General features: G+C 39.5%; 1 protein-coding gene across 2 annotated transcripts in view; it reads left to right on the top strand.

Moving 5' to 3' along the window:
- Positions 1-23,980, top strand: part of vps13d (vacuolar protein sorting 13 homolog D) — a 106,118-nt gene that overhangs the window by 61,720 nt on the left and 20,418 nt on the right. For both annotated transcript variants that reach the window (XM_086142117.1, XM_086142116.1), the window contains exons 38-57: positions 76-216; positions 312-437; positions 5,530-5,635; positions 6,088-6,240; positions 8,115-8,250; positions 8,747-8,794; positions 9,018-9,168; positions 10,184-10,400; positions 10,476-10,723; positions 10,800-10,991; positions 11,079-11,205; positions 12,419-12,561; positions 13,880-14,010; positions 14,517-14,692; positions 15,759-15,882; positions 16,128-16,363; positions 16,457-16,559; positions 19,587-19,744; positions 19,845-19,953; positions 22,177-22,347. In XM_086142117.1, the coding sequence (XP_085998243.1) occupies positions 76-216; positions 312-437; positions 5,530-5,635; positions 6,088-6,240; positions 8,115-8,250; positions 8,747-8,794; positions 9,018-9,168; positions 10,184-10,400; positions 10,476-10,723; positions 10,800-10,991; positions 11,079-11,205; positions 12,419-12,561; positions 13,880-14,010; positions 14,517-14,692; positions 15,759-15,882; positions 16,128-16,363; positions 16,457-16,559; positions 19,587-19,744; positions 19,845-19,953; positions 22,177-22,347 (2,996 nt within the window). The remainder of the gene's footprint in view (positions 1-75; positions 217-311; positions 438-5,529; positions 5,636-6,087; positions 6,241-8,114; positions 8,251-8,746; positions 8,795-9,017; positions 9,169-10,183; positions 10,401-10,475; positions 10,724-10,799; positions 10,992-11,078; positions 11,206-12,418; positions 12,562-13,879; positions 14,011-14,516; positions 14,693-15,758; positions 15,883-16,127; positions 16,364-16,456; positions 16,560-19,586; positions 19,745-19,844; positions 19,954-22,176; positions 22,348-23,980) is intronic.

Below are 23,980 nucleotides of genomic sequence, written 5' to 3'. Positions count from 1 at the left end.
TTAATGGAGTTGCATGTGCAGCATGGACCCAATTAGCACTTACACATCTGGCTGTTTCTTTTATCTGTGTTCCAGGTTGGGAGCCCTTCATTGAACCCTGGCCCTGTATCCTGTCATGGCAGCAGCAGGCTCCTGGTCGTCTCCACCCTCCTCGACTGAAGATTGGTGTCAAAGCGAAGCAGAGGCTAGATGTGAATATCACTTCAGTTTTGATCGGTAAATAAAAACTGAAAAAAAGTCAGTGACTTGGATTTAAATATATATGCTGGCTGGAATGTGCTGAAAAAATGGCTGTGATCCTATTGTTATAGAGCAGTACACCACCACCAAGAGCTCATGGATGGCTGATTATTGTAAAGAGGAAAGCCAAAACCCCGCGTCTCAACTCCCTGTCTCCTGGATGGGCTCTTCTGTTGACCCCCCAAGCTCAGGACAGAGTGAGTCCAGCAATTATTTTGTATTATTGGAACTGCAGGCTTGTTTCTGTCTTTCACTGAGCAGCTGTGGCTCAGTTGTTAGAGCGACCAACCCTCCAATCAGAAGATTGGTGGTTTGATGACCAGCTCTTCCTGTCTGCATCTTAAATTGTCCTTGAGCAAGACCGTGAAGCCCAAGTTGCTCCCAATGGTCTGGTTGGCTTCTTGCATGGAAGTTCTGCTACATCGGTGTTTACGTGCATACGTATGTTCTATCTAGTGCACAGTGCTTTGAAACTGCAAAGTGTGAATGTCCTATATAATTTGTGACCTTTTGCATGAAAACTAATTGACTTAATCAACAACCAGAGCACACTGAATATTTGCAAGGCATCAACTCCCCATCCCTGTGTGCTACTTGCAGCTGAGCTGTAGATGTGTTTTTCAGAAGTTATACTGTACAAATTTCTCGGCATCTTCCTTATACTTTACATAGATCATCAAGAACCGAGAGTGACTATGTTTTAATTTAAAGACTTTTGACAATCCCTTTTGACCATGGGCTTAAATCTATTCTTAAATTACCGTAATTTCCGGACGATAAGCCGCAACTTTTTTCACGTAACCAACGCTGCGGCTAATATATGGACTTTTTTTGAGGGGGGGGGTGGGGGGGGGGGGGCTAACGAGCTTCACGCCGCTAAAACATTTATCCTCATCACATTTGACCGATGAAATGCCTGAGAAATTCTGAGTCCGTTCAACTCCGACACCGAAGGAGACGACTTTGACGGTTTTAGTGCGCAGGAGGAAGCCCGAGATAGGGATAGGCTAGCTGGTGCGGCTAGCTGGTGCGGCTATTGAGGTGCGCTCGATAGTCCGGAAATTATGGTATGTGCCTCTGACACAGCTGGAACTATTTTTGACCCTGTCGAGTTAGATGGCAGTGGGCCAGACGTATCAGATTTGCAGTGGCCCTGTGTAGTTAGGTAGCTCACTCTAAATGATTTGTCTGGTTATTTTTTTATCACTTATTAATTTCCTACATTCATAGAAATACACTTGTTGCTCCTGTCTTTCCTTATCACTTCAGTGATCAGTTATTTTGAAGAGAAACTTTCCTTTTATCCGTAAAAATAGCAGGAGGAAAGGTTCCTTACTAAAGGAAGCAATCAACCAACATCCCCTTGCTTTAATTAAAAAGAGTGGATTTATGGTTGATTGATATAGCTAACATGTAAAATATAGTGTTTATTAGTTTTATTATCAAGTGTAATGCTTAATTTCCATTAAAGTGTGGTCCAACAGCAAAATCAGAGGGCAAAATGAAGATAAGACTGGTAAACCTCTGGTGTCCTACCCTTTGTATGTGTGTCTGTTTTTTTTTCTGTCTGCTGTCAGATGCTCATCTTACTCAACTTAAAATTAGGAACATGGCCAGCTTGACCTGCCTCCAACAGCCCATTCTCTCCAGAGGTACAGTTCACAGTATTATCACCAAGAGCAGTGGTGCCAAACCTTTTTTGTGCCACGGACCACTTTTCGTGCCAGACACATGACTTTTTTTGGTGGACCGGGGAGGGGGGTTGAAGAAAAAGAAAAGGGGGTGTAAATGGTACCACTACACCTTATATTATTTACATTTAACAACTCTTAAAATGTTATCACACTAATATATACATAACATGAGGCAGAATCAATGGGAGCGCTGAGCTGCTTTCCCTGCAACTAGACGGTTCCATCCCAGGGTGATGGTAGACAATGACACTGTGTCAGTGTATGTGTGTGCCTTACAGTATATCCTGTCTTGGTTTGGTTGCTTTCAGGCAGAAAATCCTGCCTCATAAAGGTCTGATGTTGGAGAGATGCCAAGATTTCATGGCTTCATTCGCTCGCTGGTCACTGCATATTATGCACAGTGGAGCGTTTGAATCACCTGTTGCAATGAACCTGCAGTTTCAGTAGGACTCTTTGTATTTTCTTTTAAATACAGCCCTCTTTTTACTGGCATTCTGAGACCCTTCTGGCGTTTCATCGTTGGCTCTTCCTCCCTTCTCAAATTATGTCTCCAGTGACAATTGTTTACAGACCATTTTAGCAAGGGGGAGCCAGCCAACTGATGCATGGAAAAACCCGACGATTGAGTCAACTGCAGGAGTGAAGCACAGGCAGAGTAAAACATTAAATCAAACTAAACCTTTCTTATTTAGGTCAGCTAAGAAATCTAAATTATTTCTCTCTTCTAAATTCTAGAATGACATTGAGAGAAACCATTTTGGGTATGCTTCCACAAGCCTCTCTGCCTTGCTCACACCTCTTCAGCTTTACACATCTTTTTTTGATAGGAATTAGATCAGAGCTTTGGGATGGGCACTCCAAAAAATATTGACTTTGTTGTCCTTAAGCCTTTTAATAACTAATTTGTCAGTATGTTTAGTTTCTTTAATTTCCTTCATGATGTCTTGAGATGTTGCTTCAATATTTCCACATTTTCAAATTCCATTCTGGCTTATTATGTTGCTTTTGGGGTAACTACGTCCTCATCACATAGTGGCCCTTAAACCCATATCGGTACAGGACTCAATTCTCTTTTGATAATGATTTTCTTATCAGCTTCAGCCATCATCTTCACAAGGTCTTTTGCTTTTGTTGTCCGGTTGACTTTTCATACAAGAGAACATTCATCTTTGGGCCATGGAACCCTTCTCTGAGCAGAATGATGGCTGGACATGTCCATGGTGTTTATTCTTACCTAAAATTGTTTGAATAGATAAACCTAGTAATTTTGAAAAAATCCGCACACAAAAAATGCTCCAAAAGGAAGCATGATTTATCTTTCATGTTTTTCAACACAAAAAACTCCTTGCATGCATGACGTTTCAGCCCAAAACTTGGCTCGTCCATAGATGTTTACCAGAGATATGTGTTAAAAATGTAATTGAGAGAGAATGATCATGTGATTGATTACCTCCATTTTATTTATTTATTTATGTTAAATTTTGGGTGCGCCTCATATTGAAAATATGTCATTTTACCATAATAACATTATCTTCACTACTTTTTGAGAGCCAACCTGAGAAACTGATTCTCAAATACATTTTTACATATGTATAGAAATACAGATATATCTGTGCAGATAAACCTTCATGATTGAAGGGCTTCAGCATACAATATGAAATATAAAACATCTACATGGGGGATTAGACCAGCAGAGCAAACTAATATAGACAGAAAGAAAATATGGTATGGACAAATCCTGGTGGACAACATGTGCACATACTGATAAACAAGGTTTTATATCATTCAGTCCTTGTCGAGCTAGTGCAACCGGGATTTAAATCCAGAATAACTCCCGTTTTAGAAAGATGAAATTTAGATCGCCCCCTGTGCGTGGACATTTTACGACCTCTATCCCTTGGTATTTCAAGGTCGGGACATTATGGTCACCTAATTTCTAAGGGTGCTCATCGATGCGGGATCACTGTTGCCTCTTTGTTTTTCCTATATATGCTAGCCCACAGGGACATCTAAGCATATAAATGAGCTGTATAGTGGAGCATGAAGTCATACCTCTAATATTATACAGTATGTCTTGCCTGTGTGCGGATGGTAGAAGATGGTTGTTATGTGAAAAATGGTATTGTTGGCATTGTTCGCAGGGATAATTTCCATGAGGGGTAGCACTAAGGAAATATGGGTGTAGTATTGGGGGGAGATCAGCCCTTACAAGTAAGTTCTGCAGATTTTGGGGTCTTTTTAAGACTACCCTGGCTGGATCTGAAAAGCAATCCTTCAGTGCAGGATCTGAGTTGATGATGTGCCAGTGTTTGTTATGTAATCCTTTCAATTGCTTTTGATACTAGTGAATACTGAATGGCACATACCATTCCCCTCTTGAGTTCCTTGCCTCTGTTGATGGAAAGGCTGTCATCCTGAGACATTGAAGTAAAACGTGAGCCCGCATTGTCAATCTAATTTCGCTTACAGGCCCTATTTTAGGAATTGTTGTTTTAGGTTCATGGTTTGTTTGTCGTAGTTCTCGTCTAAGCTACAAATGCATCTGAATCTATGGAATTGGGAGATGAGGAGATTCATTTTTAGGTGTGTCAGATGGTAGGATTCACCATGCAAAAGACAGTTTGTATTAGTGGGTTTGCAGCAGAAATCTGCTCTTAGACCATCCATTTCCTTATGAACCATGACATCCCAAAAATGCATCTGATTGATGTCTGACTGTATTGGTTTCCTCAAATAAATTTATGACTATTTACAGTATATACATAACCAGAAATTGTATATTTAACATGTAGCAGTTTCACAGTACCACCTGCTTTTCATACTTATGTAAGTTTCTAGTGTCTGCAACGAGATCCAGCCATCAAGTATGAGCTATATTACTTCTGGAGAGGATCTGATCTAATCATAACTGATATTATAATCTTCCATTCTTGTGAATTGTTGTTAAACATTGAATATCCACATATAATATTATGCTGATGAAGTATACTGTGTTGTCGATCAGTTGTCTTTGGAAAGAAGTTCCAAACACACAAAAGTTGTCAACTTGTATTTAAAAAAAATTTGTCGCTAAGTGAGAAGCGAAGGTACATATTTGCCTTCCCAAGGTTTTTGCATCACTATTACACACAGTTTCCGGTCAGTCCTAACAATTCTGGGGGCTATCCTGGAAACCTTTTCTTCCTTCTGGGGTTTTTGGGGGATTCTGTCTGATAATCCTGACAACAAGCTCAGCAGTTGTGTAAAAAAGGCTAATCACAGTGTGGAAATTAGTCTCCACAATTTTCCTCCCCTTTCTTTCTGCTTTTAAGTCTTTCTTTCTGTCAAAATGTATCCATCATTGTTGTCAACCACGTGAAGAACTTGTGAAACACTTAGCATTTTGGTTTGAGTCAGATAGTGTTTTAGATTGTTGCCTTTGTGTGTAGCTGGTTTTAAACCATTTTAATATGTCAATTATTTGCAATTGGCCATATTATAATAATAATAGATAAAAGTTTAAGAAAAAGCAAGAAATGTTGAAAACAAATGGTCAAGACACAGAAACAAAGAGTTCCCATCATACAGACTCATCTGTGTTTGTTTCTTTCTGTAGCAATGTTCAAGCTCTCAAAAAGGAGACAACCTTTTGTGCCCTTCGCTCTTTGCAACCACACAGGATGCACCATGTGGTTTGCCACACTGACAACAACTCCCACAAGGTTGGTGTTACTAGTATTACTCATCATGTACTGTGATATAAGTTATTGATTTAAATATATAGTGCTCCCCACCTTTTTGGCAATGTTATAAAAAGTATATCAAATTCAAACTTGCAGCAACATGCTTCTGCTGTTGCTGCAAATTTGAATCTGGTATACTTGATTTCCTGTTTTTATGATATGTTACTTTATTTAAGCTCAACCCAAAAAGTGTGATAAACTAATTGTTGATGCGGAAAAAAATACAATATTATTCTTATTGTCGTCAAGATTGAACACAGGGCTGCAATTTGAGCGAGTGTCAAGTGAGATTCTTAACCAAATCTGTGTAAACCCTTTTGTATGGGCATGATGCCATGATATTCCTTATTTTCCCTGCAATAAACCACTCAGGCGATTATATTGCAGGAGGAAAAGGTATCCAATTATAATGAATTCCACATTTCCTACAGGGTGGCACTGTCCCACAGCAGCAGTGCAGACTCAATTTCAGACATCCAGGGGTCAGGAGCTGATGATACCCATGATGTTAGTGAGTGGAGGGAGGTGTTGCCTGGAGAAGAGATTCCTTTTGAATTTGAAGCCCGGGAAAAACTTCGCCACAGGTACTGTTCTTCTTATGTGTTGTTTGAATTTTGTTGGATTCCAGTTTTAACCATCAGTACAACAAATTTTGTGATATTTTCTGTTTATTTGAATCAGTTGAAGTTTGTTAGTCCAACACTTTGAAAATAGCTTTATAAATATATTTATTATCATTAATATTGTTCAAAGACTCAGGGGGTTGTGTATCTTATCCATCAATCGCCCCTGGAGCACAAAAAGTTTTTTTTCTGATTCTTATTGGAAATGCTGTAAATTTACCCAAATGTTCTGTGTTTAACTGACTGGAAAAAAAAGAGTGGCAGTATCTCTTTCTGTATTATGTTTTATTTTGAAAGTGTGTTATGATCTTGTATTGTCAACAAAATTTTCAGGTAAAGTCGTCCAGATGAGAAAACAAATATACAAATTAAAAGCGGGACTCTGAATGCTGAGAATATGAAAAGAAAGGCTTGAAAATTGGTTGACATGGTTCAGAGGAGGAAGGTGGATATGCTTTGTGCAGGAGACTGAGTAGAAAGGTTGTAAGGCTGGAAGCGTAGGAGGGGGATTTAAGTTGTTCTGCCATGGTATTGATGGGAAGAGAAATCGAGTAGAAGTTATCTTGAAGACGAAGTTTGTTTGTAATGTTAAGAAGGTGCAAAGAGTGTCAGATAGACCGAGTCTGAAGCTAGATATTGAACGCAATGTTGTTAGTAGTTATGTCCAACAGGTTGGATTTGAGTTTGAAAAGTAGGAGACAATCGGAAGTGAGTTACATAAAGTGGCACAGAATATTCTCAGAAGTGATAGAGTTGTAATTAATGCAGACTGCAAGTAATATGTGCAGGCAGTAGAGGTGATGACGAAGTGATAGGCAGGTTTAGTATTCAGGATAGGAACACAGAGGTACAGATAGCGGTAGACTTGTCAAAAATGGTTATGAAAGCTTTCTTCAAGAGGAGGCAGGAAGATCTGGTAATTAATTAGAGAGGAGGCAGGAGCACAAATGGGCAACATCATGTATAGACAATGTAATCTGAAAAAGATCTGTGACTACTAAGTAGTGGTAGGTAGTGAGAGTGTTGGCATAGTGTATAAGATGTATGTTTGTAGGATCAGTCTGGTGTAATGGAATATGAAAAGGACAAAGGCCAGAGAAGAGGACTAAGTGGTGGAACCTGGGGGGGATCTGGCTTTCAAGGAGGAGTTGAGTCAGGGTCAGGGTGGACAGGAGGAGTTTCCAGATAGGAAGGAGAGTAGTTTGTATGTACTTGTGAGATGTTTTGGATATAGCAAGGATGTAGAGAGGCCAGACTGAGATGGTTGGGCATCTTAGTCCTCTCATGTACTTTCATGTCCTCTGTACATCTGGACATGTACAGAGGAGGGATAGTTAACATCTCGGCAGAAGGCTGATCGTGAAACAGCCTAGAGGTTTTCCCTAGACAGGATGCCAAAAGGAAAACCGAAGAGATTTATGGATAGATTGAAGGACAACATGAAGAAAATGGAGGGGGAGAATCAAATTACATGGATGCAGATGATTAAATGTAATGACCCCTGAGGGGAACAGGCTTTTTTTAAATGGATAGAATGATCAAATACATCACACCCATTCTTCGTTAGCTTGATGGCATTCTCCTCCAAAACAAACCCAGAATGATTCCCAGACATGTATTCAAAACAATGTTGTATTGTTTTCTGTTTATTTTGATACTAAGTCATTGGGCAACAAAATAGTATTGTATGAAAATATCAGCAAGTCATCACTAATTGTGGTTCTTTGCTGCCCCTGTTTAACTCAGTGTAGCAAACAGTACATTAGAATATGGACCTCTGTATGTCCCATAAAGATTTCTTCCAGATTGTGATAAGATGCCACTTATCTATGCAGACACACTCATGAGTTAAAGCTTCATCAGCTGCTGGTTCGTGTGTCTGGATGGGAGCAAGTCAAACCAGTGTCAGTGGACAAAGTGGGTGTTTTCTTCCGTTATGCAGCACCAGACAGAAACAACTCTTCTAACACTGTAAGTGCAAGATAAAACTCAAAAACAAAATAAATTTCGTAATGACAATAATATTTGTCAACAATAATTCTTAAGCGTTCCCACCTCACGACAAGAAGGTCCCTGGTTCAGTTCCAACAAGGGGCCTTTCTATGTGCAGTTTGCATGTTCACCCTGTGTCTGTTCGGGTATTCTCTGGGATACAACAGGTTGCTTGGAGATTCTAAAGTGCCCAGATGTATGAATGAAAGTGAAAAGGATATCCAACCAAGACAAATTTTCCACAAGCTGCCAGAATTTCATGCGCTTGTGTCAAGTTGGTTGCCTTACTTCAGGGCATAAAACCTTCTGCGTGTATCGTCTTTGTCATTTCATTTAAAAGATGATAGGGATTTCACTTCCTGTAGCCAGAGGCCAAGTATAACAGGAGGGGCATTGTCATTGTCAATAACAAATAAACCAAAATCACGTAGTAATGGGTTTCAAGTTTCCTTTTTGCTTTTTTATTGATCCACAGGTTGGCAGTCCTATTAGCAGGACCAATATTATCCATCCTCATGTTTATGTGAGTTATTTTCAAATTATACTGTCCAGTAACACCAATATTTTGACCATTCCAGTCAAATGAAATAAGATAAATAAACACAAAATGTTATCTTTCCAAAACATTACACAGATAACCAAACCAACATTGTTTCCTACTTAAATAAAATGAAATCTGCACACAAAAAGTCCTTGTGTGAATTGAAACTTTGTAGTTCAGTAATTCACTTCTTCCCACTTCACAGTTCTCAGCCCTGCCTCCAGTCAGAGTGGTCTTCTCCATTGCCATGGAGGGCAGCGCAAGGAAAGTTATAACGGTCCGCTCAGCTCTCATGGTTAAGAACCGGCTAAATGTTCCAATGGAGATCAGACTTGACAGTCCATCTGCACCTGACAGTAAGATAATGTTTGTTGGTTTTTTTTTTTATATTTTTTTTTGGTTGATTGAATAGCATTTTATTATTTTATTATTTATTATTCAATAACATTTTATTTAGTGCAAACCTCTCAAAGTTTGCACAAAAGAAGATTCTTGGATGAAGGCTCAAGATCTTCAAGAAGTTCAGCAAGTCTAGTTGCCACCATAAGATTAATCAGAAAATATTCTCCCATGGAGTAGATGCTGCTTGATATTCCTGACAGAGTCAGAGCAGCTACCCTGAACAGGTAGTGCTTCCAAAAGGACTGTTCAACACATCGTTACATGCATTCAAGATTAAGTTTCAGATTCAGTATAATTCCAAGAAAGACATAAAACCCCCGCAGCCAACAGTAGCTGACCAACTGACAGGGCTTCCTTCTCAACAACAGTGGCAGCAACTGGCTCACCATCAGGTCTGCAAAAGGGCTTGGTGCTCCAGAAGTATGTCAATCTGTCGAAGCCAGATGTTGTACAGGAAGATGTTAGATAACTACAGGGAGTTCACAGACCTACTGAGTCTCTCCATTAGTTGCATTTCAATGCATTTTGTCCATGTGAATTTGAATTTTACACCCATGTATGCTCTGTTACAGGGGGAAAAATCAGTGCAATGCTTCCATGTGGACATACACTTGGTGTGTGTACATATATATATGATGGGAAGAGAGATAGATCATAAGAAGGCTCAAGAGCTCAAACGCTGTTTGTGAACAGAATTTCCAATAAAAAAATATTCATTTTCACGTCATCACATAATTTCTATGTCCAAATGGTTATGGTAATTTAACATTAGAACACTAACTTACAAATAATTATTTTGCAATCACTCAGTACCTGTCATTACATTTATTTTAAGCCACAATACTAGCACTCCAAGCAAACAGATGAAAAATGACTTGACTAACTGCTGGAGGCACAAAACTATTCAAGGATAATTGCAGTGTGATGTCATTTGTATTTCACTAATCCAAAGTGTTCCTCTGTTGACAGAACCTGTGGTGTTGCCTCCCATTCTGCCTGGCCAGGCTTTGGCAGTTCCCCTCCACCTGACATCTTGGCGGCTACAGGCTCGTCCCAAAGGTATGGGCTTGTTTTTCTGTAAGGCTCCCATCCACTGGACCAGTGTGGAGCGGCCTGGGGAGACCAGTAGCAATAAGAGGGAGTGCCAGTCTGCAGATGTTGACGACAACTTCAAGCATATATTCAGGTAGATTCAGTTACATATTTTATTATTGTAATTGTCTTTCCCACTTTTGGTATTTATTGATCTGCTTGTCCTCAGGTTTTGTGTGGTGATCAAAAAGGAGAACTATCCTGACCAACAGCCTGCCAAGAGGGTTTCTGGTAGTGCAAAGCAGATATATCGACAGCCAGGTCACACCATCTACCTGTTGCCTACCATGGTGCTTGCTAACCTGCTTCCCTGTGACCTTAACTTCTACATCAAGGGAACATCCGTCAAGGGCAATCTGAAGCCAGGGAAAGAGGCGGTGCTTCATGCTGTCGACACTTCACAGAACATTGAACTAGGTCAGCCCCTTTAGACTGTTTTTTATTCCAAAGTTTGTCCTTGTTTCCTGTGCAGCTCATATCATATGTCTATCAGGAGTCTTGCTGGAGAACTTCTCTGTGTGCAAAGAGCTACTGATTCCTCCTGGAACTCAGAACTATGTGGTACTCATGAGGCTCTATGACACCAACAAGCGGCTATTGTGCCTCACCATCCGTATCATCCTGCGTGCACAGGGGGCACTGAATATCCTGATTTCTGCTCCCTACTGGCTTATCAACAAAACTGGTAATCTTGTCATTTGGATCTACTGTTCATGCGTGATTCAAATTAAAACCATAGCAGATTTGTTTGTTGTCGTTTCTTACTCAACAGGTCTGCCATTAATTTTTCGTCAAGACAATGGCAAAACCGATGCAGCAGGCCAGTTTGAGGAGCACGAATTAGCACGAAGTCTGAGCCCATTGTTGTTCTGCTACACTGACAAGGAACAACCTGCAATGTAAGTTTATCACACTGTGCGTCCAACTTAAATGCTTTGAATAATTATATAAATTATTTGAATAAAATAATTGAGATGAGAAGAATATCCATGTGTTTATAATCTTCTTAATTTTCCTAACAAAGCCTCCGATGTAGTCCTTTAGGGCAGCGGTCCCCAACCTTTTTATCACCGGTTATGAAACTTTTTATCACCCCAACGCTTGACAATTTTACTGCGGACCAGGGGAGGTGGGGCTACACGTATATTGTTTATATTATGACTATAATAATAAACGTGAATCCAACTTTATTAGCAGCTTCCTATTAACATTGTGCCAACAACATAACATGAGTATAATGAAGGCTTCATTGCCTCATTGCCGCATATTATACAGAGCGGCTTGGTCTGTGGGAAACACCTGTTAAGATAAATACACATTTAAAGTAGAACTCCCGGTATTGTCTGTTAAAATCTTTTTTTTTGCTTGGAAGTTGTAGACTCTTCCTCTGTCTCTTCACTAGACCTTTTCCCCTTCAAAAAGTAACTCTCCCTATGACGTCTGTTTATTACTCGTTTTTTCTACCATGTGGGTTACATTTTTGGCGCTCAAGTGACCAAGATGTAACCACGACATTCAGGTCATTTTTCAAAATAAAGATTGTTCAGACTCAAATAATAAATCCAAGGGAAATCATTTTTTTATTTCTTGGGCAGCCCGGCACCACTTGATCCACAGACTGGTACCGTTCCGCGCCCCGGGGGTTAGGGACCACTGCTTTAGGGGATTGAAAGGGTTAACGATTACCGTACAGTTTTTTTCATAGCCCCTATATGTGAAATTTAAATGAAACAATATTATTTACACTAAGGTTTTACAGAAATATCCTCTATAGCTTTTTAGTTCTGAACCTTCTGCAAAACAAAATATATTGTGAAGTTTTGAAATTTTATGTAACCAATTTTGTCCAAGTGCCCAAAGTCTGGAATGCAGGAAGGTCAGGGAGTCACTTAAATCAGTGTAATAATTCCTAAATAGTCATCATATTGTATCAAAAAGCCGCAAATAAAACTTACTAAAACCTGAAACTCAACATGTTATGTTTCTGAGACAAGCGGAAAAGAAGTTGAAACATGGCTTTGACCCACATTACAGTATAATACACTAGTTTCATTTGACAGCCTCATATTGATGTTTATTTCTATCTATTTACTCAATTGTTGTTAATCCCAGGTGTACTATGAGAATTGGGAGAGGAATACACCCAGATGGTGTTCCAGGCTGGTGCCAAGGATTCTCTCTGGATGGTGGGAGTGGGGTCAGGGCTGTAAAGGTCATCCAGCATGGGAACAGACCTGGTCTTATCTATAACATAGGCAAGTTTTTTTGTATTCATTGTTCAAATAACAGGAACCTAATAATCCTCTGACTAATTGTTGCTCCACTGTAAAGGCCCTTGGCAGAATATATAGACAAAAATAAGCAAGATCAGCTTGAAGGATGATCATTGTTAATGTTCTCACTCATTGTTTGAAAAGGCCTTGGCCCTCCTTTTTTCTTCTCTAACACAGACTGATTTGAATTTTTGCTGCATATGTGCTTCGAATATCTGTCCTACAAATAACCTGGCATGTGCAGTAAGATAAACAGAAATACTATTTTCCTTGGATTTCATGTCTAGATTTGATTAAAAAATGTTTTTGTGCCACTTTACATAAATTGAATAAGTCACTGTCAAGTGCCTAATCTAATGTTTTTTTCTTTTGATCTTGACTTCATTAGCTGATAAACAAGTCTGGAAATTTTAATGAAAACATCTATTTTAGCTTCTCTGGTCTGAGTCACATCCACATTCAGAAGTATCACAAGTGAGATCCTGAGAGAACTTGGCAAATAATCCCACATCCTCAGTAGGGTCAGTAATGGTTGTCCAAATTCAAATGTGCAAATTATTAAGCACAAATAGAGAGCGTGTAAATTGAAACATACAGCCTAGTATAGCAATGAGTGTGCACATTAAAAAAGTGCAAATAGAAATATAAACAGTAAAATTAAGTTATTTGTTCTGAGGTAGTTCATGATTGTAAACTCTTAAGTCTGTTGTTAAGGAGTCTTATTGGAAGGAGATAGAAAGAGTTCCTCAGTCTTCAATTTAAGGAACAAAATGAAAAAAAAAAACAGATTTTAGATATTGTCTACTTTTATTTTATGTGTGGGCAGCGCTAGTTGTGCTCTAAGATATCTATGAATTCCTTGTATGGAGCATCTGCCTATTCTCAGCCATTACAGGAGGTCTTCAACTTACAATGGAGGTCCATTCCTACTACATGATGTCACATGATTTTCACCGCAAGTCAGAACAACACAAGCAAAAATGAAAAGTCAACCGATGAATGTAAAAATAGCTGTCTTCCTCATATAGCGCTGCATGATGATGTATTCATCCACTCCACTCCACTAACCCTTTCTTAATAAATTTATGGTAGATGGCAACATAACCATGAAACACCATAGGTAATGGATGTAGTAAATTGAGGACCTGTATTTCCAATAGTAGGATGGACAGGTTTTTAAGAGGATTTTAAGAAAGCAGCAGCTCTGTTGCATACATGCTTTAAAACCTCTCCAGCAGCTAATTTGGGGAAAGTTGAGATACATATATTTTTTTGCCTTCTATCTTTTGCATGGACATAGGCATCAGTGTGCGAAATGGAAAAGGACGTTACCGGGACACCCATGTAGTGACCTTTGCTCCCCGCTACTTGCTGGATAATCGCTCAAAACACAAACTCGCCTTTGCTCAGAGAGAGTTTGCAAGAGGGAAGGTGAGAGACCTAACGATCCACAGGGCATCCTGTTTTTCTGGCTCAGTACTTTGCATTTGACACATATAGCGTTGCTCTTTTCCTCCAATAAGCAAATTTTTTCATATTGTCCGATCACACAATATTTCACAAATTTAAATCAGCACTGGAATGGATTTGTACGTCCTTTGAGTGTAAGCTGCAGTGTGTTGAGGTTTCTGTAAAGAAATAAAACTTTAATTGTCATTTCTGTTTTCATTAGATAGTTTTCAAGTGTTCAGAGTTTAGGAACGGTTATATTCGTTAATAACCAGTGTTTTGCTTTAACTTTATTTATTTGTCATGCCAAGCAAAATATATATTTTTTTATTTATCCTTTCCCATTTAGATGTATCCTCTTTTTTGAATGTTTTCTGGTTCTCTGTAGGGCAGTAAACCTGTAAGAAAACCTTTTCCTGTGTTTGGTCTGGATGATATCAGTTAGTTATCACTCCTCAATAGATCATGAATGAATATTTCCATTTCAGGGCACAGCCAATCCTGAATGCTACATCTCCACCCTACCAGGCTCCAGTGTAGTCTTTCACTGGCCCAGAAATGACTATGATCAGTTACTTTGTGTTCGGCTCATGGACACCTCGAACTGCACCTGGTCTGGAGGCTTTGAGGTTAACAAACCAAAGTCATTTCACATCAACATGAGGTGAACAATCAATACATATTCTCTCTAACAACAGATATTTGTCTCTTGTAGCATTGTTCTGTTAACAACTGTTTTTGTGTACCTTTTCTGCAAATTGTTTACAAGGATCATCAACATTATAATTCCTCCAACGTTTCCCCTCACATGCATCTGTGATTTGTATCAAAATGATAGGGGATTTTCCTTGTTTTTTAGGTGGGATCCTTGTTAAGTTTCCCTCATTTTTATAAAATGCAATCATTTTGCATTGATCATGTCCCAGTCAATTTTTAACTGCAAGAATTTCATTGAGGGTCTGAAGTGTCCTCTAAGAGTTCAAAGACAGAAAAAAATCTTTTCAGTGTCCCAACAACTTTTATGCACTCTCTGTTAATGGTGTCTTTTTAAGAGGTCAGTCTTTTGGCAGACGAGGCTGTAACTGCAGTAAAAATCCCCAACTGAGGTGAATATAGATAATTTAAGTGTCCAAAGAATTCTCAAAAAAACTGAATAATACGAATATGTCCCAGACTTCGTTTTAAATAATGAGTACGTTATAAATAATGCGTCTGAAACAAGGCTCGAGGTCAGAAAATCTAAATGGAATGAATAAACTGCAGCAAATTCAGTTGTGGCCTGTCATGACTGTAATGGAGTATTGTGTACATGTATAAAATCCATTTTCTTCCCTTAACAGCAAAATGCCTTACAAAAGGATAATACAAAGCCCAAATCCCTGCTTACATTTTTGTCAATTTTTTTCTGTAATCCAACTTGCTCTTATTGTGTATTTACTGATTTAAATGTTGCTTTTAGTTTTTTTTTTGGATTCCTCACAAAAAAACAAATCTTGAAATCTGAACAATGTAAAGCACATTGTCTGAGCTTGAAAGTAGCAATTCTCCAAGGGAGTCTAAAATGTCATAACTCATATTTCAGTTATATCCACAAAGATTAACTGAACAAAGATTATTTCACCAGAATCTGTAACAACATCACTACAAAGTTTTTATACACTAAATGTGTCCATATTTTCTTCAAATACCTATGTTATCAAAGTGTGTTTGGTGTACCTTTCTTTGACCAGGGACACACTAGGCAACTGCTTCTTTCTTCGGACGGAAATCTCTCTGAAGGGAGCCACCTACCAGATTTCCTTCACAGATTCTGACCAGCTGCCCCCACCATTCCGCATCTGCAACATGTCAGAGGTAGGCAGCAGCTGGCACTTTTTGACATAGCACTGTTTCACTCTAGAAAATAGCTATGCCTTTCCCAGATTTGAAAGTAGCTTATCTACAGCAACCCTTTCATACAGAATTGAAAAAAACAAACAAACAATGTAATAGTAAGTAAAATTCTCGAATTACAGGTATGTAAGATTTAAGTTTAAGCTATGATAGATTTCTAAAAGAAAAACCAAATAATGAAATTAGTCTGTTTTTAATCTTAACAGGTTCCCATCCAGTTCTGGCAGCATGGGGTAGTTGACATCAAGTTGCAAACAGAAGTGAAGGCAGGATCTCTGCTTGACTACGCTTGTGATGAGCCCACACTGCCCCCATACCTGACACTGACAGTGAAGGGGGCCGGGTCTTCAGAGGTCACAGCTGACATGAACTTTTTTAGAGAATACAACAAACTCTACTATGAAAATTTCATCTACATAGCAGCTAGTCACACCCATTCACAGTGAGCCAAAATGTTACATTGAATTGATAATGTTGTAAATTTTCCCTTGTCTTAAGTCATGAAGGTAGTAACCAGTGTGGTTGGCTGATGCAGGAGTGATGAGAGGAGACCAGTTGGGAAAAAGTGTCTGGTGACCTGCGCCGAGTTAGTTCTTGATGTGGACCCCAAGACGCAAAGGGTCATTCTGAAGAAGAAGGTAGTACGTTAGAAAAGCACACAGTGGCATAAAATTAGGAAAGGCAGATCAGAAAAGTAAATATAAAAACCTTTTTAGAAAAAGAAAGAAAGGAATTAGGTCAGATGTCACTGGGTCTCTCAGCCCACCTGACTCAACTTGCCCTATTAAACGAACATTGACTCTCTTATGGGGATTTTACTTGTTTCACTGAACATTATGGCATTTAGCCAGTTCCAAATACTTCAATTCAAGTGTATTGTCCTGGAAATTGTAAGCATTTGAGAAAGTGTCACAGTATTTGATGAGAGCCTATTTAAGATTTTTTTTTTATTTCATGAAGATGACATGGGTCTCAACTTAGTGTGTGCGGTCATTTGTGTTACTGCATTTTGTCAAAGAAAATATCGACAGATCCCAAGTTTAGGAGTCAAATGTTTGACACACCTCAGATTTGTGCATATTCACTGTTTTTGAAGAAGGCCCCTTCAATTTTTTTAACAAACACTAAAAGAATATTTAGTACTCTCTTTTAGAATTTGTCAACATTAAATATAAGATAACATAAAGATTCCAAGTTTAGACTGGGTTATGGTTTACAATGTGTACTAAAGTGCCATGGGTTGAATAAAAGGGGATCTTAGGAAAGTCCCCTTTTATTCAACAAATAGCACTTTAACCAGCTGCAAGAATATTGATCATACTTATTCTATTTTCATTTATTATACTAAATGTGAACTATGTCTCATCTTCAGCCGGTGTTTTTTTTTGTTTTTTTTGTTTTTTTTTTTAATATGGTCCAAGCAGAACATATTGACAGAATATCATGTCACAGCAGAGTTTCCAAGGGTCATTAAAAAAACATTAGAAGTCATGAAGTAGATTTTGTGCAAACTAAGGCCTTAAATAGCATTAAAAGCATTCAGTTTAATGTCTAGAGGCAGTAAAAATTTAAATACACTTCATGGGGGAAAAAAATGTTATTTGGAATTTCGTTTGATGAGGCTACTTAACCATTTAATTACTTTGATTGCAATTCTGTGATGATCGGTGATGATTGACAGGCAGAACCCTTTATTTGGCTTTTGTTCACATCCGCTGTTTTGATGGTGCAATAAGATACAACACCGGACATTGAGCTTGGTGAAAGTAGTGTTATGTCACAAAAATGTAAAAGTGCAATTTTCAGAAGTGGATGGATGGATGAAGGACTGCTCCAAGACTTATAGGAGCCCATTTGCAAAAAACAGGGTGAGGTCTTTTGTAGCATGTGTAAAAAAAATCTTCACACTTTTCACAAAGGGCATCAACGTGGTTAAATCGTACAGGCCATCAGATGGTCATGAGTTGCCGAAAGGCAGGCAGCAGTTGATGTGGCAGATTTTTTGCTGAGACCAGCAAAACAACTGCTCCCTCCACTGACACAACAATTGTTGCTGTTCCGATCACAAGTGGCCTGCAGTGAGGTGCTCTGGGGTCTGAACACTGCAGTGCAGGACCATTCAATCCGTCAAATGATAGTGTCTCAGAGCTTTTTAAGGCAATGCTTCCTGATCTTGATATTGCCAAATCTTTAACATGTGGAAAGGACAAAAGTATATTATTACATTTGGACTTACCCCACACTTGAGGTGGAGACCTGCGACATAGCTGGTCTAACTGTTGAGGCCCAGAGACGAGTTTGTAACCAGGTCAGAGCTTGTGGAATTGTTCTCACAAAGCGTCCCTCACAAAAGAACTACTAGCTTCTATAGCCTCAGCCAGGGCAAAATGCATGATGTACCTCAATGAAAAGATGAGAGTGGGGGGGCATTGGAGGATGAGTTGGAAGCACTGAGAAAGAACAAGGTTGTGCGCCTGCTGTCAGAAGGATGCTGATGAACTTTCTGAGAAAGCAGAAAACAACACAGGCAGTGCAGTCATGGCTCAAATGATCATGTCAGATATTCTAAGGAGAAAAAAGGAGAAATGCCTTTAATTGAAAAACGCTGAGTCAGAATTGGAGCAAAAAGGAAAAAAACAAGGAAATATGCATTAATAATCATATACATGTACAAAGTAAAATTTAAGTGCTTCTTTTGTTCCATTGCCACTCAGAAGGTCATATGCACCTACAGGTATCTGCTACTGAGCGGAATCAATTCCAGATGTAATTGATTGGCAATATTTATCAATTAGCATATCTGTATTCATTCATTTGGCTCATTTGGTTTAAAGTTACATTAAAAGGGGCATTAAAAGTGTTACATTTGAATCCATGATACACAGAGAAACCCTACAATAAGACTCTTGGACTTTGCAGTGTAGGGTGTAGAGAGTTTATAGAGAACACACTCTGTTTACCTCTTTACTTGCCAGCTGATCCCTGATAGTTGTGTGAGTATTCAACCCAGCTCTCTATAATCTGCTCAAGTCTGCCACAGGCATTGGATTCAGATGTCGCCTGCAATTCTATCTGGTTCCGTAATTGTGAGAGTTGCATGACAGCATTAGGGAGTGCCATGCTAACGAGTATCAGCGATCAGCTACCAGGTAACAGTTGAGGGTGTGGCGTATTCTCGTGCCCAAACAAGCCACTAAGAAGATCGGCCACTTGAATGACTGCCCCGACCTGCTTGGGATTACAAATCGAAATTGATTCTTTTTTTTTTTTTTTTTTGAGGGGCGGGTCATATAAAAAGAGTTTGAATTACATATTACTCATTTTAGTTATGGGTCAAAATATGCAGCCACATTCTGAAAATGAAAAAACATTACTGCTAATGCATTTCAATGATTAAATTTGACATTTAAAGTGATATTTGATAACAATTTGCTGTGGTATGTTTTTAAAATTAGATCTTAAATCTCTTGCTTTTTAATTAGGATCACATCAAAGAATGAGCAGTCTGGAAGAAGAAAATGTTGTTTAATATGCTGCCATATTCTGGAAAAGAAAAAGCAGTCTGCTAATGCATTATTATCTGAATTATGATACCTTTATGCTTCCATACTAAAGTTGTTTCACTGCTGTAAAAGATGGAACCAATGACACTGATTTGCTTGCAGGAGCCAGGAAAGCGTTCCCAGCTATGGAGGATGACAGGGTCAGGCATGTTGTGTCACGAAGGATCGTCCCCCCCTCAAAGCAAGCCAGTCCAGCCACGTCACCTCGACTCGTCCTTAGTTCTTGATATTGCTGGACTGGCAGCTGTCAGTGACAACAGGTTTGCAATGAATTATATAGTCTCCTTGTTTTTTTTTTCCACTTGACTTGCATGCATGATCAGGTATAACATGCCATATTTTACACTTTATCTTCCCTAGTTTTGAACCACTGATGCTGAGGAGACCAGATTCTCGCCGCAGCACCACCCAGACTTGGCACTTTAGCTCAGGCATGCTGACATGTGGACTCCCCCGACTGGTGGTGCAGGTGGGTCACTAAACTGTGATTAAATATTTTGATATCAAATCCAAATTTTGTGGTCTATTGACCTTTTTCTGATTTCTTGTGTGTCTTTTGACTGGCAAACAGCATGGAAATTGCATTGGTCTTCTATCATCAGACTATGTGAGGTTGATTCTACAAATACATAATCTATCTTTTATTGGCTGATTTCAACACTTCTTCTCCTTGTTTATTTTATTTTTTTAATTTTGTACAATTTTGCTGATTTTTAGTTGATGTTTCACCTCTGTTTTACATTGTCTTTTCTTCAACATGAGTCAAACTCACTAAATAACTTATTGTACAGACTGGACCTCTTTCAGAGCATATTGGAAGCAAGCAAGTTTATTGGTTAAAACAATCTAAAAAAAAAGTGGCTAAGCTAAACATGGTTGGCTCCTCTGCTGCAACTGAACATCTCCGGTCTCGTCAATGGAACTGGCTGTGGTAGGACTGAGTGCTCAGTGGATCTCGTCTCAGTGGAATACACTATCTGGTCCCACAAACCTGCATAGATATACTGGAATCCACAAGGATTTGGAGTTGTTTGTCAGGTTTAACAAAAGGATTGAAGCCTAAACATGTGTCCCACATGTTATACTGATGATAGTCTCCAGGCCCAGGCCTCAGTGACCACAGGGCAGAATTTCACACATCTGATGAACTAACCCCATTCAGCGTTCCTCGTCTCACCAGTTACTCCCAACAGCAACATACTTGACATAATTATTTGACTCGAAATACAATACAGTTGCAGCAGGGAATCCACAAATAACAGTAAGACTAAATCTGATAGAGATCCAATCCAATCCTAGAGACCAATTTCCATTGTGGTCAACTGTGCTCAGAATGTAATTAATAAAATAGTCAAATTTTAAATTGCAATCATATGGTCAAAACCATGGGCAACCTCTGCAGCAACTGCTGTGATGAGATAAATCAATCTTAGTGTTTGAGCCCTACATCTCCTATGTCAAAAGAGGACATCAAGCTTGTGCTATTGGTACACAAGTTCAGATGTCAGTAGTGGAATAAAAAGAAACATTGAATTTAAAACATGTGTCCTGCACAAATTCTGGGTATACCTTGTCAACTATTGACCAGCACATGGTTTGTGCAGATGATGTGGTTCTTCATCCAACTATGATATGCAACTCTCACTGGAGCAGTTTGAAAACCAGTTGTGAAACTGCTGAGATGAGTATCAGCATCTCCCAATTCAAAGCCATGGCCCTTCGGCAAAAATAGGTTGAGTGTCCTCTCCAGGTCCCGGCTGAGAGCTTGCCCCAAGTGGAGGAATTCCATTATCATAGGATCTTTTCACAAGTAAGGGGAAAAAATGGAGCGGGACATTGATAGGCAGATCGGTGCAGCATCAGCAGTAATGCAGATAATATGTTGTAATATAAAAGGATCTGAGCTGAAAGGCAAAGTGCTCAATTTACTTGATGATCTACATTCCCACCTTCCCCTATGGTCATGAGCTGTGGGTTGTGTCCAAAAGAATTTGAGCATGGACACAGAAATGCATTTCCTCTATAGGATGTTAAGGCTCTACATTAGAGAAAGGGCGAGAAGCTCGGTCATCAGAGAGGTGCACACAGTTGAGCCACCATTTCTCAGTATCAAGAGGTGCTAGATGAGCTTATTCAGGCAACTGATCATATATCTGCTGGGTGCTTCCCTTGTGAGGTTTTCTGGGCATGCCCAAGGACATGGGGGGAAATCCTAGGACGCGTTGATCTGGGCACTCCTCAGGGTTTTTTGGAAGAGCTGGCGTGGCCAGGGAGAGTGAGGTCTGAGCCTCTCCTCTTAGGCTACTGTCTGCACAGCCCCAGATAAGCAGTAGAAGATGGATGGATGGTTTATATACATACATACATGCATTCATACGAACATATAGTCGTAATGGAAGTATTTGTCTATTTATTTTAATTTAACTTCAGTATTGTTCCAAATTGAGATGGTTTATATTCAAGTGGACAACTATGCATGACTATGTGCTCAGACGCAAGTGCACAATTTGAGCTCTAAATAATGGGTGTGTGCTGACTGAAGGATTTAAAGACAAACAATTCTCTTGCGATCCAGTCATTGGTTATTTTTGGATGTGCATTCATCCAAGAAAGTGATGAGGAAGATCTCAACAGTATTGTGTATTTCTCACTATAGCAATAAAAGAAAGTTGACTCTGGATTTCATTTTTAGGTGAAAGAGGGAGTAGTAGGTCTCTATGATGGAGCTCAGGTGGTGCTGGGACCAGACTCGGGATTGCATGACCCTGGACCTGAGCAACAGTTCATCAACCAAAAGATGAGACCCGGTTCTGGGGTGCTGTCAGTCCAGGTGCTGCCAAATGGACCCACACGTGTCCTGCAGGTGAGAACATAACTCATTTATCTATGTTCAGCAGTCCACTAACCTCTACATTCATCATGTTTATATTTCGAGAAGGTAATAATCTGTTTATGAGAATGGATGATATATATTTCATGTGATACCCAATGTGTCCAAAATCAGTAATGGAAATCCAAATAGATTTTTCGGATGGTTTAAGGTAGTTCTGATAATCCAGATTTTGCTTTGAGCAATTACATGTACTGTATTTTTCTGACTATGATTCACACTTTTTCTCTGGTTTGACTGGTCCTGCAACATATACTAAGGTGTGACTTACATATTAGAATATATAATTTCACATGTTATTTTCACACTGGCAGCTGCAAATGTGCACTCTCGGATTGTGTGCCAGTATCTGCTACTCCTATTCCTCCTGTACCACTGAAAATTGAAAATTAAAACATCAACTTATAAAGACAACTGAGAAATTGAACGCAAATGCCCCCAAAAATCTGTAAGTAGTGTATATGCAGTAAATATGCAGCCCAAAATGGTAATTGAGCAGCAGAAACAAAGTTTGGAGTGAGCAAGAAACGAGTGAGGGACTGATGAAAAGCAGAGGATACTCTAACTGAAATGAAGAAAACAAATAAAGCAAATTTCGGCCCACACCTTGAACAAGTTCACAAATGGATGCTTGAACAATGTGCTGCCGGGAGAGGCTTGTCATCGGTGGAGTTACGTCTCCATGCCCAGGTAGTTGCCAAGGCGATAAATGAATTTATGGGTGGACCGTCTTGGTGTTACCACTTCATGAAATGCAACCACCACTCTATCAGAACCACGCAGAAGTGAAAGCGACACGCCGTCTACCTCCAGAGTTGGCGGAGTTGCTCATTAACACTGAGGAAGAAGAATTCAATGGATTCAGTGATTTGGAGTGAGCTCCAGAATTTGGTAAACTGTTTATGCTATGTTGTACATGCTATAGTTATCTGTATAACTCTTAATCTTCTTCTTTCAGCTTTTCCCATCAGGGGTCGCCACAGCGAGTCAACTTTCTCCATCTAACCCTATTCTCTGTATCCTCCTCTCTCACACCAATTACCTTCATATCCTCTCTCACTACGTCCATAAATCCTCTCTTTGGTCTTCCTCGAGACCTCTTGCCTTGGCAGCTCCAATTCCACCATCCGTCTACCGATATATTCTCTATCCCTCCTCTGTACATGACCGAACCATCTCAGTCTGGCTTCTCTGACCTTCTCTCCAAAACATCTAACATGTGCTGTTCCTCTGATAGACTCATTCCTGATCCTATCCATCCTGGTCACTCCAAAAGAGAACCTCAACATCTTCATCTCTGCAACGTCTAGTTCTGCCTGCTGTCTTTTGGTCATTGTAACAGTTTCTCGTCCATACATCATCGCTGGTCTCACCACTGTCTTGTACACCTTTCCTTTTATTCTGGCCGATAGTCTTCTATCACATAGTACCCCTGACACTTTTCTCCACCCATTCCAACCTGCTTTTACCCATCTCTTCACCTCTTTTCCACACTCTCTGTTGCTCTGGACTGTTGACCCAAAGTATCTGAAATCCTACAGCTTCTTGATCTCCACTCCCTGTAGCCTCACCGTTCCACCCGAGTTCCTCTCATTCAAAAACACAA

The sequence above is a fragment of the Fistularia commersonii genome, chromosome 34 (assembly GCF_037954325.1).
Source record: "Fistularia commersonii isolate RoL2024-O1a breed Wild chromosome 34, RoL_Fcom_v1.0, whole genome shotgun sequence".
Classification (NCBI taxonomy): domain Eukaryota; kingdom Metazoa; phylum Chordata; class Actinopteri; order Syngnathiformes; family Fistulariidae; genus Fistularia; species Fistularia commersonii.
This window is presented reverse-complemented; position numbering and strand designations above follow the sequence as displayed.